Source organism: Rutilus rutilus (genome assembly GCF_951802725.1).
Source record: "Rutilus rutilus genome assembly, chromosome: 11".
In the NCBI taxonomy this organism is placed as follows: domain Eukaryota; kingdom Metazoa; phylum Chordata; class Actinopteri; order Cypriniformes; family Leuciscidae; genus Rutilus; species Rutilus rutilus.
In genome coordinates this window covers 2126009-2142631 of record NC_140216.1, presented here as the reverse complement: position 1 = coordinate 2142631, position 16623 = coordinate 2126009, and the positions used below count along the sequence as shown (strand labels likewise).

At 38.1% G+C, this 16623-nt stretch overlaps 1 protein-coding gene across 3 annotated transcripts in view; it reads left to right on the top strand.

The window, feature by feature from the left end:
• cap2 (cyclase associated actin cytoskeleton regulatory protein 2) overlaps positions 1 to 16623 on the top strand; it is a 38567-nt gene that overhangs the window by 15141 nt on the left and 6803 nt on the right. For all 3 annotated transcript variants that reach the window (XM_084424079.1, XM_084424080.1, XM_084424081.1), the window contains 3 exons: positions 9796 to 9939; positions 13617 to 13702; positions 14318 to 14423. In XM_084424079.1, coding sequence (XP_084280205.1) covers positions 9796 to 9939; positions 13617 to 13702; positions 14318 to 14423 — 336 coding nt within the window. The remainder of the gene's footprint in view (positions 1 to 9795; positions 9940 to 13616; positions 13703 to 14317; positions 14424 to 16623) is intronic.

The following is a 16623-nucleotide window of genomic DNA, read 5'->3' as shown; positions in this document are numbered from 1 at the left end:
CTATAATATCAATGTTTAGCTTAGCTTAGAGTCTCTTCAGTAAAGGACTCGTGTGGCTCTGTCTGTGCAGTCTCAACAGATGCAGTTTTAAAGAGGTCATATTATGCCCTATTTTTGGTTTTCATGCTCGCATGTTCAAAAAGCACATTATTTCCCCCCATATTTGACATTGTTGCAGCTCGTCTCTTTAACTGAATGTGGGGCGGGACTCATTTTTATCCATTGGATGTTGTTTGGGCCTCTGAATAAGACACTGAAAAAGTATTTTCCTCCATATTCTCACTAGATCAGACTATATGAGCCATAAAATCCTGATGAATCAAATATAAAACTCAACAAAGAACACGTATGCAAACTTTATTTTTGGCTAAAGCCCAAAGTGTACTTTAACTTTCACACGAACGATTGTATGCATGGAGGAGCCGAACGCGTAACATCATGCATTTGGTAGCGTGCGCTTGACACAGGATCATCCTTGTCCAGTGTCTGCGCTATTTCTCTCCAGAAGTTATGACCAATAAAAATGTCATTGTACTCATTTAATTTCAGAGAGGCTAGCAATGGCATGCTAGCTTTGAAAGCATAAGATCCCACCCGCTTATTATTCTGGGAAAAAATAATGTGCGCGCTGTGCATAAAGAGTACATGCATGTAGAAAACACGGTCTGTATGCATATAGTATTCACATACTATGCTGATGACGAACTTCACGTCACATGCATTGCACACAAAAGAAACAAAGCATACTTTGGGCTTAAATGCAAGCTTATGACAATTTGATTAAGATGTAGGAGGTCAAAAAAAGAAATATTGTTCACAATGAGATCAATAACGTATTTAGAAAATAGATGTGAATTTTTATTTCATGCCGATCGTAAAGGAAGAGCAATGAGATTCGTCTTGATCTCCTCACCCTTATATTGCTCTAGATTTGTGTGCTGTAATTTTTTTTCAAGGAACATTTTTCACATACAAATGTTCCAAATAGCTACTCCATGTCCTAACCAGACATGATGGGATAAGATGTGATGTGACAAGCAAATTGTCTGTCCACACCAGACGTGATGCGACTATGAGACGCAATAAAATCAATCCAAAATCACAGCCAATCAGAAGAGCCTGTGGGTGGAGTCTCTCTGCAAGCGCACTGCATTCACAGCCAATCAGAAGAGCATGTGGGCGGAGTTTCTCTGCAAGTGCACTGCACTCACAGCCAATCAGAAGAGCCTGTGGGCGGAGTCTCTCTGCAAGCGCACTGCACTCACAGCCAATCAGAAGAGCATGTGGGCGGAGTCTCTGCAAGCGCACTGCACTCACAGCCAATCAGAAGAGCCTGTGGGCGGGGTCTCTCTGCAAGCGCACTGCACTCACAGCCAATCAGAAGAGCATGTGGGCGGAGTCTCTGCAAGCGCACTGCACTCACAGCCAATCAGAAGAGCATGTGGGCGGGGTCTCTCTGCAAGCGCACTGCACTCACAGCCAATCAGAAGAGCATGTGGGCGGAGTCTCTGCAAGCGCACTGCACTCACAGCCAATCAGAAGAGCCTGTGGGCGGAGTCTCTGCAAGCGCACTGCACTCACAGCCAATCAGAAGAGCCTGTGGGCGGAGTCTCTCTGCAAGCGCACTGCACTCACAGCCAATCAGAAAAGCCTGTGGGCGGAGTCTCTGCAAGCGCACTGCACTCACAGCCAATCAGAAGAGCCTGTGGGCGGAGTCTCTCTGCAAGCACACTGCACTCACAGCCAATCAGAAGAGCATGTGGGCGGAGTCTCTGCAAGCGCACTGCACTCACAGCCAATCAGAAGAGCCTGTGGGCGGAGTCTCTGCAAGCGCACTGCACTCACAGCCAATCAGAAGAGCCTGTGGGCGGAGTCTCTTTGCAAGCACACTGCACTCACAGTCAATCAGAAGAGCCTGTGGGCGGAGTCTCTGCAAGCGCACTGCACTCACAGCCAATCAGAAGAGCTTGTGGGCGGAGTCTCTGCAAGCACACTGCACTCACAGTCAATCAGAAGAGCCTGTGGGCGGAGTCTCTGCAAGCGCACTGCACTCACAGCCAATCAGAAGAGCCTGTGGGCGGAGTCTCTGCAAGTGCACTGCACTCGCAAACAACTGGATAAATACATAATCAAATTCTTAAATATTACACCATTTAACCATTAACATACTGAGTGACTGAAACAATCTCCATCATAGAACACACTTGTTTGTTCACAGTCGGAACGTTCTTGTTTCCTTTAATTTATTAAGGTGAATTATCCATGTCGCTTTCAGTATATATAAAGGTCACGCAAAATGATATTCAAACTCACATTAGACGCTGTAAACACTAAATAAAGCTCATAATCAGTACCTGAGATTATCATTGTCATACTTTGTATGTTGTTGTTCAGGCCTCAACGCTGCAGGAATAGAATCGTCGTGTGTCTGGTTAGGAAAAAAACAGTCCTTGTTACATATGTTACATGTACTTACCATAGTAATAACAGTAAATTATGCATAATTACATGCAACTAACCCTCAACCAAACCCTAATCCTACCCTAACCCTATAGTAAGTACATGCAGTTGCTTAATATTACTCAGTACTTAAATATATAATTACACTGTAACAATGACACCTTAAAATAAAGTGTAGCCAAAAACTCTTATTAACTTGGAAAAAGATAACCTAAATAGTTACACTTTATTTTAAGGAGTCATTGTTACAGTGTAATTATATATTTAAGTACTGAGTAATATTAAGCAACTACATGTACTTACTATAGGGTTAGGATTAGGTTGAGGGTTAGTTACATGTAATTATGCATAATTTACTGTTATTACTACAGTAAGTACATGTAACTGTAACAAGGACACTGTAAAATAAAGTGTTACCAAAAATAATAACCTAAATTTTGGTCGTACCATCACACTTAGCAATGGTGTGCATCAGAGGACTTGAATTGTGTTGACTACTTACAGAGTAAATAATGACAGGATTTAAAGTGTTTGTGTGATCCACCGCGTTAAGGGTGATTATAAACTCAGTGGCGCTCTGCCACGATCCCGAACTCTTCCTCTATTCCTCCGTGCTCTTCCGAGCGATGTGGTCAGCCATGCGACATCGGCTTCTGTTCACATAGGGATTACCTCTCCTGTTTTAAAAAATGCCAATGCGACACATTCCCGGTCATTCACACACACACACTCCGTCCGGGGGAAGAGCAGGGGCCGCGTGATGTCATGCCATCAGACTTCGGTCCACGTTTTCCCAAAACACCAGGAAGATCTCCGGCTATTGGACGAGAATCACTGGCTAATAAACACCGGTGATAGAGGAAGAGTCAACCGGACTTTAAAGAGTTTTGGAAGGTTTTGATTTTTTATTTTCACCACAGATTAACTATTTACAGTATGCAGTGGACTAATGGCCTTAAAGGGTTAGTTCACCCAAAAATTCTGTCAGTATTCACTCACCCTCATGTTGTTCCAACCCCGTAAGACTTTCGTTCATCTTCAGAACACAAATTAAGATATTTTTGATTAAATCTGAGAGCTGTCTCACTCCTCCATAGGCTTCTATGGGATCGAAACTTGCCGGCCCAGAAAAGTTAGTAAAGACATCGTTAAAATAGTCCAAGTGACTACAGCGGCTCAACCTTAAGTTTATCAAGCGACGAGAATACTTTTTGTACACAAAAATAATGACTTTATTCAACTATTGATGTTCTTCTGTGTTTCTCTGAGTGAGTTCACGTAGTGTAACAGCGCAGCGCTTCTGGGTTGTACGTCAGAACGGAGGCTCACTATTGGCCGACGCTGGTCATGTGTGTGATGCTGGCCAATAGGGAGCCTCCGTTCTGACGTACAACCCAGAAGCGCTGCGGTTACACTACGTGAACTCTCTCAGAGAAACACAGAAGAACATCAATAGTTGAATAAAGTCGTTATTTTGGGGGTTTTTTGCGCACAAAAAGTATTAACATAATAACATAGATTCAACATAATTACAGAGAAGCCTATGGAGGAGTGAGACAGCTCTCAGATTTAATCAAAAATATCTTAATTTGTGTTCTGAAGATGAACGAAAGTCTTACGGGGTTGGAACAACATGAGGGAGAGCAATTACTGACAGAACTTTCATTTTTTGGTGAACTAACCCTTTAAAGTCAAGTCAAGTCATTTATATAGCGCTTTTAACAATATAGATTGTATTAAAGGTGCTGTATGTAGGATCCAGCGGCCTCTAGCGGTGATGTTTCAGATTGCAACAACAGCGCTCGTGCTCGTGAAAAGCAATAAAGTTACAACTGTAGTCTTGCACATCAGATAACGTTAGCAAATGGTCGGCGTTAGCTGGCGAACTAATGATGTCTAACTTGAGCCAACTAAAGCACAAAATCACAATATATTTTACATTTTTTTAAGTATTGTTAGCTTACCTGTCCAAAAGTATGAAAGCCAACTTAGGGTCTGTTTTTATACCTAAAACAAAGCGGAGGTCTCTCCATAATTCAAACGCTCTGTCAATGTTGATCCGTGTTTTCGTCCTGAGTCGATCCGATTGACGTTTGGCCTGACGAGCTTCAGCAGATAAATTTTTTTTTTTTTTTTTTTTTTTTGAGTTTGTGTTGGAGTCTGTGTTGTGCTGGAGGCAGGTCGTTTTTTGGTGTTATCAGACTCCATGTCGTTAGCTGCAGTGCCGTCGCAATAGACTGTATATATAAAACGGAGAGGCTCGGGAGCACGCATGCACGTCACATCCGGTGGATTTCGCAGAAAATCCGACCCGGAGACTTCACATAAAAATAGGAATACTGGCCTTCAGAGGTAATAGCAAAACACGAAAAGTGGATCATTGTAATGTGTGATTACAACCCCTTCACAGACGGGCAATAAAAAAAGGATTCATTTTATAAAAAAAGTTACATACAGCACCTTTAAAGCAGCTTTACAGTGATAATGGGAAATTAAAGTTAGAGAGATTGTTTTGGCTTTACAGCAGCTCTAGGATAAAGTTATTGTCCAGATGAGATAAGAGGTTTGTCTTGCACCGTTTGTGCAACAGACATGAATGATACCTAAAACCATGTGACTTGTTGAGAAGAGGTTTGATATTTCTTTTCAGTCAGACTTTCACAACGTTCACTAAAAGTGGCACTAAAAATCTAACCAATATTTAATGATATTATGACATGCAATTTGATTTAATTTTGAGCTATTCCTGTATTAAGTTGCATGGAAAGGATTTTTTCTGGTTGTAATAATATCTTTTTTGCATTCCCTCCTCCAAACAAAAGATGTGTTTTATTGTTAAAGGTTTAAAAAGCTTGTTTGATTGGAGTGAAGTTTGGAGGAAGCCTCACAAGTTTTGCATTACTAATAAGGTTTCATGTAAGATTTTCCAAGTTATGTCAAAAAAATCTGTGTTTTTTGTAGCAATGCCACTAAAACTATACATTAGTCATTTATTTTGGGGATGTCCATATGGTGACATTTATTTGGAAAGAATTACAAGATTATTTTCAAATATAAATTAGTATTGTAGAAGTTGATCTGATAAGGTGTTTCTCATTTGATGTTGATAAATATTTTATTACATTTGCTCGTTATTATATTCATCAGGTCGACGAAAAATGGCTGACATTAAAATGTATTTGTAAGTAAGAACTTTCAATGCAAACTATGCAATTGGGGATTTCTCCGAATGGATTCCCACAAATCTGAATGGAAAAACACTCAACCTGAATATGCTAAGAAAAGACTGGCTATCTCTGTAGTACTGTAATACACACACACACACACACACACTAACCCGACCCCTACCCATCACATAAAACTTTCTGCATTTGTACATTTTTAATTACTTTATGTTTTTTTATACCAGATTTACAAACGAGGACGTCCCTAAAGGAGTTTTTTGGAGATTTTGGTCACTTCTTGTCCCCAAAATATAGTTAAGTAGGTTTACACACACACACACACACACACACACACACACACGCGCGCGCACACATGCACACACACCAGCTCAGCTTTCGCAATAATTCTGAAATACAATTTTTTTTGTTGGTTCATGCATATATAAATATACCCTACAAACATTCTCTCTCACTCACACACACTATGTTTAGCCGTTGTTCCTCTCCATCAGTAGTGTGAAGTGTGTGAAGCTCCCAGGAGGGATGCTGGACAGTTGCCCTAAACCTCTGGCTTTTCTCTCCCGCTGTATGTGTGTGTGTGTGTGTGTGTGTGTGTGTGTGTGTGTGTGTGTGTGTGTGTGCAGGACTGAGCTTGCATTCTGTGGCTTTTTATGGGCATGTTCTATATTTGAGCCGGTGTGTGTGTGTGTGTGTGTCCCGGGTCACGTGACGGGCCTGTCACTGGACGAGGAGTGTTTGTGTGGCCTGTAGACCGCAGCTGTTTCTCTCTGATTCCTCTTGTAATTGAGTCGCTCTGTGACTTCATGACCGAGATGTTCGTTCTGGACATAATACTGTCTGTTCAGAGGATATTTATACATATGCTAATTGTTGATCATCGTGAACCTATTACGTGAATTATACCTTCCAGAGTATATGATGTGTCCAGTTATTTATAATAATATATTTATAATAATATATTTATTTATTTTTATTTTATTTATTTATTTATTTATTTATATATATATATATATATATATATATATAAATAAATAAAATAAATAATTATTTTTATTATTTTAAATTACAATTATTATATTCTATTTAAATACACTTATTTTATTAAATTACAATTAGTTTATTTTAATAATTATTTTATTGAAATTAAATAGCAGTTTTATAATATATTATTTAAATAAATAAATTTATTTTTAATATATATTTATTTATTTATTTATTTACTTACCTTTTTTTGTTTTTTTGTTTTTTTGTTCATACAACTAATATGTGTCCAAATATTTATAAAATAGTTTATCCTTTTTTTTAATTATTATTATTATTATTATTATTATTAGTATTATTATTTTATAAAATTAAAATGATTTTATTTGATTTATAATGATTTTACTTTCTCCATATCTTAATTCTTGGTTATTTTTAAACTTTTAAAATAATTATACCTTCCAGAGTTCATACAATGTATCACACAATATCTAGAGATAAATTATTTTAATAATAATTTGTTACATTTATTTAGCGCTTTATTTTAAATAAATAAATAAATAAATAAATAAATATTTTATATAAATGACAATTATTTATTTATTTGAATTAAATTACAATTTTATATGATGTGGTCATAATGATAATAAAAAAAAATAATACAATATTTATAATTAAAATGCAAAAATAGTTCAGGCTAAGTGCACACTTTGAATGCAATCTGTCTTTCTCGCGGTGCGATTCATAATCTGATGAGAAAGCTCTTAGCTCGGGTCTGGCTCCATTCATAGCTCAGAGATAGGCTATTTCTGTCGCTCTGTGGCTGAGCATGATGGGAAGGGAAGTTCAGGACGATGCTGTAAGGTACTCGCTCTCGGACACTGTCCTAACAAGGGCCGTAATGTCAGAGAATGGATGAAAGAGACTCCTTTGTTCACAGAAATCAAAATCATGCGCATGTTGTTATGGGAGGAATTTATGTAAATAGGGTTTTTGACTTAATCACTTTGTGTCACACAAACTCTTTGTGTCACACAAACACCACAGATCAATGCTGAGTCACATTCAGCCACAAAACAGTAAATGTAGATGAATAAACACACAATGTGCCAGCAAACACTGTCTCTCGCTTATTTGATGAGGTTGAAGTGAGGTCAGCCGTTATTGCATGCTACTGAATTGCACATGAATGTAAGTTCAACTAAAAACAAGAAGTGGTATTTTTAGTCCGGAGACTCATTCTCCCACCGAGCTCTTATGAAAGGGTGGACATGGCAACTGCTGGAACACAAGCGTAAATACAAAAACGTTCATTTAACAAAGGAAACAGTGTGTTCCCTCTCCTCCTTGTTGAGAGGTAAACTGTAAACATCGCTACGGGACCGGGCCTTACAAGGCGAGGGGATCCCATCATTACGGGCAGGAATGCCGAGTGGGAGGAGGTGAAGCTTTCATTGGAAAAAACGGTCCCACTATTAAAAGTCCGCTTGGGTGACTCCGGCTCCGTGCTTTGCCCTGTGCTTTGCTCTCAGGGGTCAATGACATCAAAACTGGAGTTAGCGATCATCTGCCCTTAATGCGGACACTTTTAGCAGATACGCATTTAATGGACACGTTTAAAATCTCATTGTTTACACTTTATTTTAAGGTGACAGTGTGAGTACTGTGGAATATTAACATCTATGGGCTGCATCTAAAATCACATACTGTATAGTAGGCGAAAAACAGTATATGTGACAAAAGAAGTATGTCTGAATTCACACAGTACTCATAAAAGATACCCGGATGATCTACTACTTCCGGTGGGATTCTGAAGTGTGTTTATGAGGGACTCTTTAATATCCCATGAGGCCACAGGAGAGGATTTGTGAATGACAGTGAAGCAACTGTAGGTCACATGATAATGACAACATGGCGGATGTAGTGCGTCCAGATTACATTCATACTGTATAGAACATGCTTTTTTTAGTGGTCGTGACGTATTTACTTCTTCAAAATAAGTACCTACTCAAGAGAGTATGTGATTTTGGACGCAACGTCGGACTTGCATTGACTAGTCGGGTACTTGTATTTATATTGGGTAAAAAATGGATCCGCCTCAATGGAGCGCATACCTTTTTTATGCACATTTTTAGAATTTATGCGCATCTTGCCGTTTCCATTCAATTTGCATAAAAATAGGTGGATGAAAACGAGATGCTATAGATTTTATTCATATTTTGTATCAGTTTTTATTTTTATGTTTAGTTTTCATGTAACATTTTTGTAATTTAGTTATTTTTTCGCCATTTTTAATAGTTTCTGATTTAAAAAAAAATGTTTTATATAGTTGTTATTAAATTTGATTTCCCTTTTTTAGAGCTACACGATTCTGGACAAATTTTTTTTGTTTCAAACTGAGATCACGATACAACGTCATTTACTAGAGGTTCTGATGCTGCAGTCTATTTAAAATGAATTATTTTTTAAAAATCTGTTTGAATAAATGATTCAATGAATCACTCATAAAGACTTCGCTTGTTTCATTACTGGATGAATCTGCGTTTTTGAACAAATCAATTAAATGAATGATTCAATGACTCGCTCATAAAGACTTCGCTTGATTCATGACTGGATGAATTAGCATTTTTTTAAGCGAATCTGTTGAATGAATGATTCAGTAACAAATACATTTTTTTTAATTCACATGTCGCCACCTACTGGTGTAACGATGTAATGATTCAATCTTTATTTGAAGCTTTGAAGCTGAAGTTACTTTCAAAAGGTGATTTGCTCTATTTTGATCACTACCGCAGACATCAGTGTTTATATCCAAACTATAAACTATTATCCCAGTACTTCTGTGAAAATCTGAATTACTGCAAGACAGAAATAACAATACTGGGTGGTTAAAAAGACTGTTTGTGAAGCCGTTTCATTCCTCTCTGGGTCAGATTTGAATGTTCGCTGTGATTGTACTTGTCAAAGGATGAATCGTTGTCATTTGTGAATAAGATCCGCATGGGTGTTCGAATTGAGATCACGATCTTTTAACGATTAATCGTGCAGCTCTGTTTTTTTTATTTCAAGTAACTTGTTTTTATATTTTTGTTTCAGTTTTAGAATATTATATCCCTGGTCTCATGTTCCACAAATGAATCTTAACCTTTGATTGATGGCTTTTCCTCAGACGGAGCTGACCGACCTCCTCAGACCTCTCTCCGACCAGATCCACGAGGTCCAGAGCTTCCGGGAGAAGAACCGCGGCAGTGACCTGTTCAACCACCTCTCAGCCGTGAGCGAGAGCATCCCCGCGCTGGGCTGGGTGGCTGTGGTGAGACCCTCTCTGTGGACACTCACTAACTCGCTGCATGTAAACATATTCATATATCATATGCAACAAGTTCTACAACCTGATCTGGTAGCACCGAGGTGCCAGGAGGATGTTAAAGGGGTGGTTGATTATGATTTGACTTTTCTAACTTTAGTTAGTGTGTAATGTTGCTGTTTGAGCATAAACAACATCTGCAAAGTTACGACGCTCAAAGTTCAAAGCAAAGGGAGATATTTGCTTTTAAAGAAATCGCTTTTTAAGGACTACAACAAACGGCTGGTAGAGACTACACGAGCTTCCTCCTGGGTTAGTGACATCACAAACCCTAAAATTTACATAAACCCCGCCCCCGGAACACGATTCATAGATTATCAAGACAGAATATGCTAATCAATGACTAGAAGATAACTACACATCAGCTACATAAATTCATCAACTAACCATTCAGAAATGTCCTGTTGCTTCTACATGTTGTCTCTTCTTCTTGAGTCTCTCCATCATTGTCTGACTCCGGTTTGAGCATAAAAGGCTGAAAGTTTTTGAAATTTCCAGTGCATGTGTGTGTGAGGTAAAATGACACGAGCTCTTGAAGCTCCGCCCTCTGTGCTGGGAGCAGCAGCTCATTTGCATTTAAAGGGACAGACACAAAAACGGTGCGTTTTTGCTCACCCTCAAAAATGCTATATAAAAATATCTGTGGGGTATTTTGAGCTAAAACTTCACATACACACACTGGGGACATCAGAGACTGATTTTACATCTTGTGAAAAGGGCATTATACCACCCCTTTAATAATGTTACGGTTTGTCTCTTAGAAATGAACATATGATGGTAACCTGAGTTGACAGTAGCAGTAGTTTAAACTTGAGTTGGAATGCGGAAGTAAATTTATCATCTTTAGCAAAAACAGTAACATCTGTAAAAATTAACAACCTCATAAAAAAAAGGCTGACTGGGTTAGGACTCCACTCTTATTAAAGGGGTCCTATTATGCCCTTTTACAAAGTTTTGATTTTGTTTTTGGGGTGTACTAGAATATTTTCATGCTTGATTGTTCAAAAAACACATTAATTTTCACATATTTTACATTATTACAGCTCATCTCTGCCCAGTCTGGTTAAACGCATCGTTTTCGATGAAGCCCCTCCTTCCGAAATATGAAATGTGCTGTGATTGGTTAGCTGGCCCAGTGTGTTGTGATTGGCATCTCTTTAGCACATGTTCGGGAAATGTCCCGCCCCTTCATAACCGCGAGCTCTACTCAGATGTAAATATTAACAATGGCGTCAATTTCAAACCATTTTGATCCCGATTCAGACCCTGACAATGTTACCGAACAAGAGAATTGTGCTGAACGCATTTCAAGCACTGATTTCACAGGACGTTTCAGAGTGGTATGTTTTTATTTATTTTATATTTTCTAATAGATACGATTTTATCCATTTAATCATATTTGTCGGAAAACTATAGAAATACAAACAGTAATCAATCACAAAAATTGGGTGGTGGTGAAAAAAATGTGTAAACTTACAAAAAAGAGTCTTACAAAAGCTACAGTAAACACTACATCAATACTGTAATGTTAGTTAGCAGGCTAGCGAAGGCAAAGCTTTGCTGTTTGGTTTACATCTATCATAGCAACTATATTTTCTGTAAAATAAAATATCTCCCTTTGCATTGAACTGAGTGTCGTAACTTTGCAGATGTTGTTTATGCTCAAACAGCAACATTACACACTAACTAAAGCTAGAAAAGTGAAATCATAATCAACCACCCCTTTAAAAGTAACCATCGGTCTTCCATGATATCATGCATTTGTAGATCATAACTACTGGTAAAACCATGTGTGGTACCTCATTACCGTAACCTTGTGGATTCTGTGGTATTTGTTATGAAAAACAGTAGCATAAACATACAAATGCACAAAAACTACTATAGCTTAATAACAAAAAATACTCTAATTATATTACTTTACTCCTTTAATACAGTTAATACATCAACATTAATAATATAATAAAATGCGATATGAATATCCCACATTTCTGCCATAATGCCACTTTTACAGTTCAAGCGCGAAACGCAAGTAACTTTGTGGGTGGGTCTCGGGCGCTGTTGCTATTATACCGGCGGGATAAATGACTCTTGCGCCCGACACAAATCTAAAATGTGTTGGTCTGAAGTAGCTTCATCACTCATAGGTGTGGTTTGGGCGTACCGTGAAATAAACCAATCAGAGCGACATCTCACATTCCCTTTAAGAGCAGGCGCGCTTGTTCCATGGCGGATTGCTATTATAACGGCGGATTTGCCAAGAGACCGACGTTCTCGTCAGGGCCGTAAAACACAGAGAAGTGACATTGGGGATGGAGAAACACACCCAAATTAGCTTCGGTTAAACAGGCATATGATAGTTTGGGTAAATGTGTAAGCTAGATTTATGCCTGTTTGTGTAAGCTAGATTTATGCCTATTCATGGACACCACGATTTCCCTCGTGTGGAATATTTTTCCTTGTAATAATGTATGATTTGCAAAAATGAGAACTGCTGCGTCTGTGTGTAGATGAGAGAAGCAAAGTGTATGCGCGTTGTGCACACGCTACATTGATTATGGCCAAGCATGCGCCCTTAAAATATCATATGAATATCATGCGCAACGCGCCACTGAGACTAGGTTTTTCCTGGTCTGTGGCGGAATTGTTTTCTGAAACTGCAAAATAGCACCAGGGAACGTTTGCGCCGGAACACGCCTCCTCTTTGCGCTAAACCGCCCCGGGGAGCGCAAGTTCATTCCCTAATTTACCGGCGTGCGTCTGTGGAGGGAAAAGTCCGCTGTGCGCGGGTGCAAAATAGGAATGATACATGCGTCAGTGTACAAAGTCAATTGCAAGGGTGCAAGATAGGGCCCTTAGTGTTACTTACTACAGTAAATTCATGGTTAATGTTGGTGATTTGTGGATTGAAAAGCCTTCAAACTGGATCTTTGTGTCCTGTTTTCCACTCCAGTGAGAATGTCAGCGCTGTTTTATCTGGATTTAAACTAGTTTAATCCACAGAGACATTTGTGGTTTTTAAAGGAGAATTTGAGCGCTTTTCACCGGATCTCACACTCGCGGTCAGCAAGTAAATGCGTTCGAGTAGCGCTGTTTTGTTCCACTTTTTCACACCGATAGGAAAAAATGTCTCAAAATGCAAGCATTTAGTCCCAGTCTAAAGCCATGCAAACTTTTATAACTGATCCAGAAAATACCTGGTTTGACTTTTGAGTCTCTGCGCATTCAGATTCAGGCATGGCTTGATACTAGAGATAAAAGCCCATCAAATAAACTTCAAACAATATCACATTAGGCATATTTTCTTTGATTGTGACCTCACACAAACCATCTCTGAGAGGACCACCAAACTGATTTTCTATTATGTAAACTCTTCTGATGTCTTCATGCCGTGGACGGCTGTATCTAATCTCTGCAATGTGAATTTGGACTGAGACAGATCTGGACTCCATCATTTTCTGCTTTAAACTACTGCATCTGTTTACAGCAGAGGTTCAGAGCCTCAGTATTAGTGCTTTACATGAAACTGATCTTTTATTCTGTGCTTATTATTTACTTTTTATGAGTGCATAAGCTCCTTTGACCATCTTCTGACCCGTTGTGTTCTCGCTCTCTCTGACATGCAGTGTCAGAAACCAGGGCCGTACGTGAAGGAGATGAACGACGCCGCGATGTTCTACACCAACAGAGTCCTGAAAGATTACAAAGACACGTTAGTGGATTGTTTTTGTATGTGTTTAGTTCGGTTTGATATGTTAAATTGGGATGCACGATATTTCGGCCTCCATATCGGTATCGGTATCGGTTACATTTTTAATATTATAGTTATCGGCCCGATAAGAAAATTTGGCCAATATATTAAAGCCGATAAATAATGGGTTATTTCCTTCAGCTGAGACACTTCAGATGCGCACTGTTCAACATGATGGTTTTGAATTTGATGAAATATGAAAAATACAGTAAAGTGCAACATGTGCAGTGAATAATCTGTCATTTCGACTTCATAAAATTATAATGAGAACATTATAATTGTGTGTTTGGGACATGGATTTTAATGGTGAGACTTTTGTTTTTTGTAATCAGGCTCTCAAAAAATTATAGAAAAATTTGGATTTATCGGCCGATATATCGGTTATCGGTTTTCAAATATAAAGAGTTATCGGTATCGGGTAAAATGTTCATATCGATGCATCCCTAATGTTAAAGAGAAATTACTCTTACAAGGTGGTTCTTCGAGGAGCACGCATAGTAAATTTCCCTCACACAAATATTTGTTTTGATATAAAAAAATGATTTATTGATTTGATGTTTCTTGTGTCGACCCCAGCGACGGCCGTCATGTGGAGTGGGTGCGTTCCTATCTGAGCATCTGGACTGAGCTCCAGTCCTACATCAAGGAGCATCACACCACTGGCCTCGTGTGGAGCAAGACTGTGAGTGAGACCGCAACTTCTTTGTGTTCTGGAAGTACCAATCGATATTAACCGATATGTGACCCTGGACCACAAAACCAGTCACAAGCTTTCCATTGATGTATGCAATTTTTGTCTTGTTTCCAGTTCAAATATCAAAAAAAAAAATTTAATCAAGATGCATTTACTAAAGTAGTAAAATTATTTTTTTTAAATAAATCAAAATTAAGTGAGTTTTTGCTTAAAACACACAAAACGATCTGTCCATGGGGTAAGAAATATAATCTTGTTTCTGTTTGAATATTAAGATTATTTTTCTGACCCTATGGACAGATAATTTTGCTTGTTTTAAGCAAAGACTCACTTAATCTTGATTAATTCCCCCGGAAAACAAGATATAATATCTTATCTAATTTTACTTATCTATTCTTATCTTAATCATTTTTAGATATTTGGACTGGAAACCAGACAAAAATACCAAGTAAGAAAAGCATTTTTTGCAGTGTGGTTTGTTAGGATATGATAATATTTGGCCGAGATACAACTATTTGAAAATCTGGAATCTGAGGGTGCGTCTTTAAAGTTGTCCATTTATGTTCACGATTCACTCACAAAAATAAATGTTTTATATATTTACGGTAGGAAATTTACAAAATATCTTCATGGAACATGATCTTTATCCTAATGATTTTTGGCATAAAAGAAAAATCTATCATTTTGACCCGTACAATGTATTGTTGGCTATTGCCACAGATATACCCGTGCGACTCGAGACTGGTGACGTGGTCCAGGGTCACATATGTTAAACAGGGATGCATGATATATCGGTATCACCGTACTCTAATAATCTTATTTAAAAAACATTATAGCGTACACAGTTATATTAAGTAGTTCTGGAACTTTTGGGGATGTCAAAACTTGTCTGAAATAGTGTGTGTGTCAGACAGAAACCTGAGAGCCGTCACTGACTGTGTGTATGTCAGCTGTCCCTCCCGCTCTGTGTGTGTGTGTGTGTGTGTGTGAAGGACTGTGTGCTGCGGACAGGTGGTCATCTGGGTCTTTTTGCATGGGGGGTTTACCATAGAAATGCCCCCAACAAAAGCCTAGTGTGTGTCTGGCTTACACACCTGCTCTCACACACACTCCTCGTAACTCAACCTCTCTTCTCATGTACTCCACATCATACCTCTCCTTTGACTTCAGTAAATATCCTCACACATCAAACTCCTGCATCACGCTTTTCCACTTCCTCTAACAGTTTGTTTAAGTACCTTTGCCTTTCCACCTCTTCACAAGGCATTGACCTTTGGGGTCAGAGGTCGAGCTGCCCAACCTATGCCGAACATCAGCACAAGTATTGGGATTATAAGTGTGTGTGTTTGCACAAGACAGCAAAAGATGAGTGTGCAACAGTTGTTTAAGTGGCTTAACCGTGTGCAACTGTCAATGGCAGCTGTGCTGACGATGTGGAACAGGCGTAAGTGTGTCGTCAGGGTCACACAACACACACACGGCCCGCGCTAATTGTCCTTTTTTGTTAAATAAGATTATCCCAGTTGTGTCAGAAACACATGGACTGATATGAAAATCAGGACCATCATGGAAACACTCAGGATTCAGTTAGCGAGAGACATCTTACAGCATATTTTTGACTGATATTTATTGTGATATTTAATATTTATAATATGCATAGAGAGAGTAGCAGTCAGAGGTTTGCACACACACCTGCTCGTTCATTATTATTTGTTTCTTCTTTTCTTTAATTTTAAAAGAAATTCTTCTTTTAATACAATTTAGTCGAGATGTTCATACACATTTATGTTCAAATTTGTATATCAAACAAGTTTCATGCAATTGAACGCATTAAAACATTGACAAGTTTATCCATATGACATGTTTATGGAGAAAAATGTATATAAATGCACAAATATTTATATATAAATATTTGTGCATTTATATACTTTTTATATATACCAAAATAATACCAAAAAAGGTATATTATAATATATATATATATATATATATGTATGTGTGTATGTGTATATATATATATATATATATATATATATATATATATATATATATATTTTTTTTTTTTATGGAGGACTGCAACATTTCTTTGCCTTGTTTTTTAGAATAAAAATATATACAGTACCAGTCAAAAGTTTGGAAACATTACTATTTTTAATGTTTTTGAAAGAAGTCTCTTATCAATCCTGCA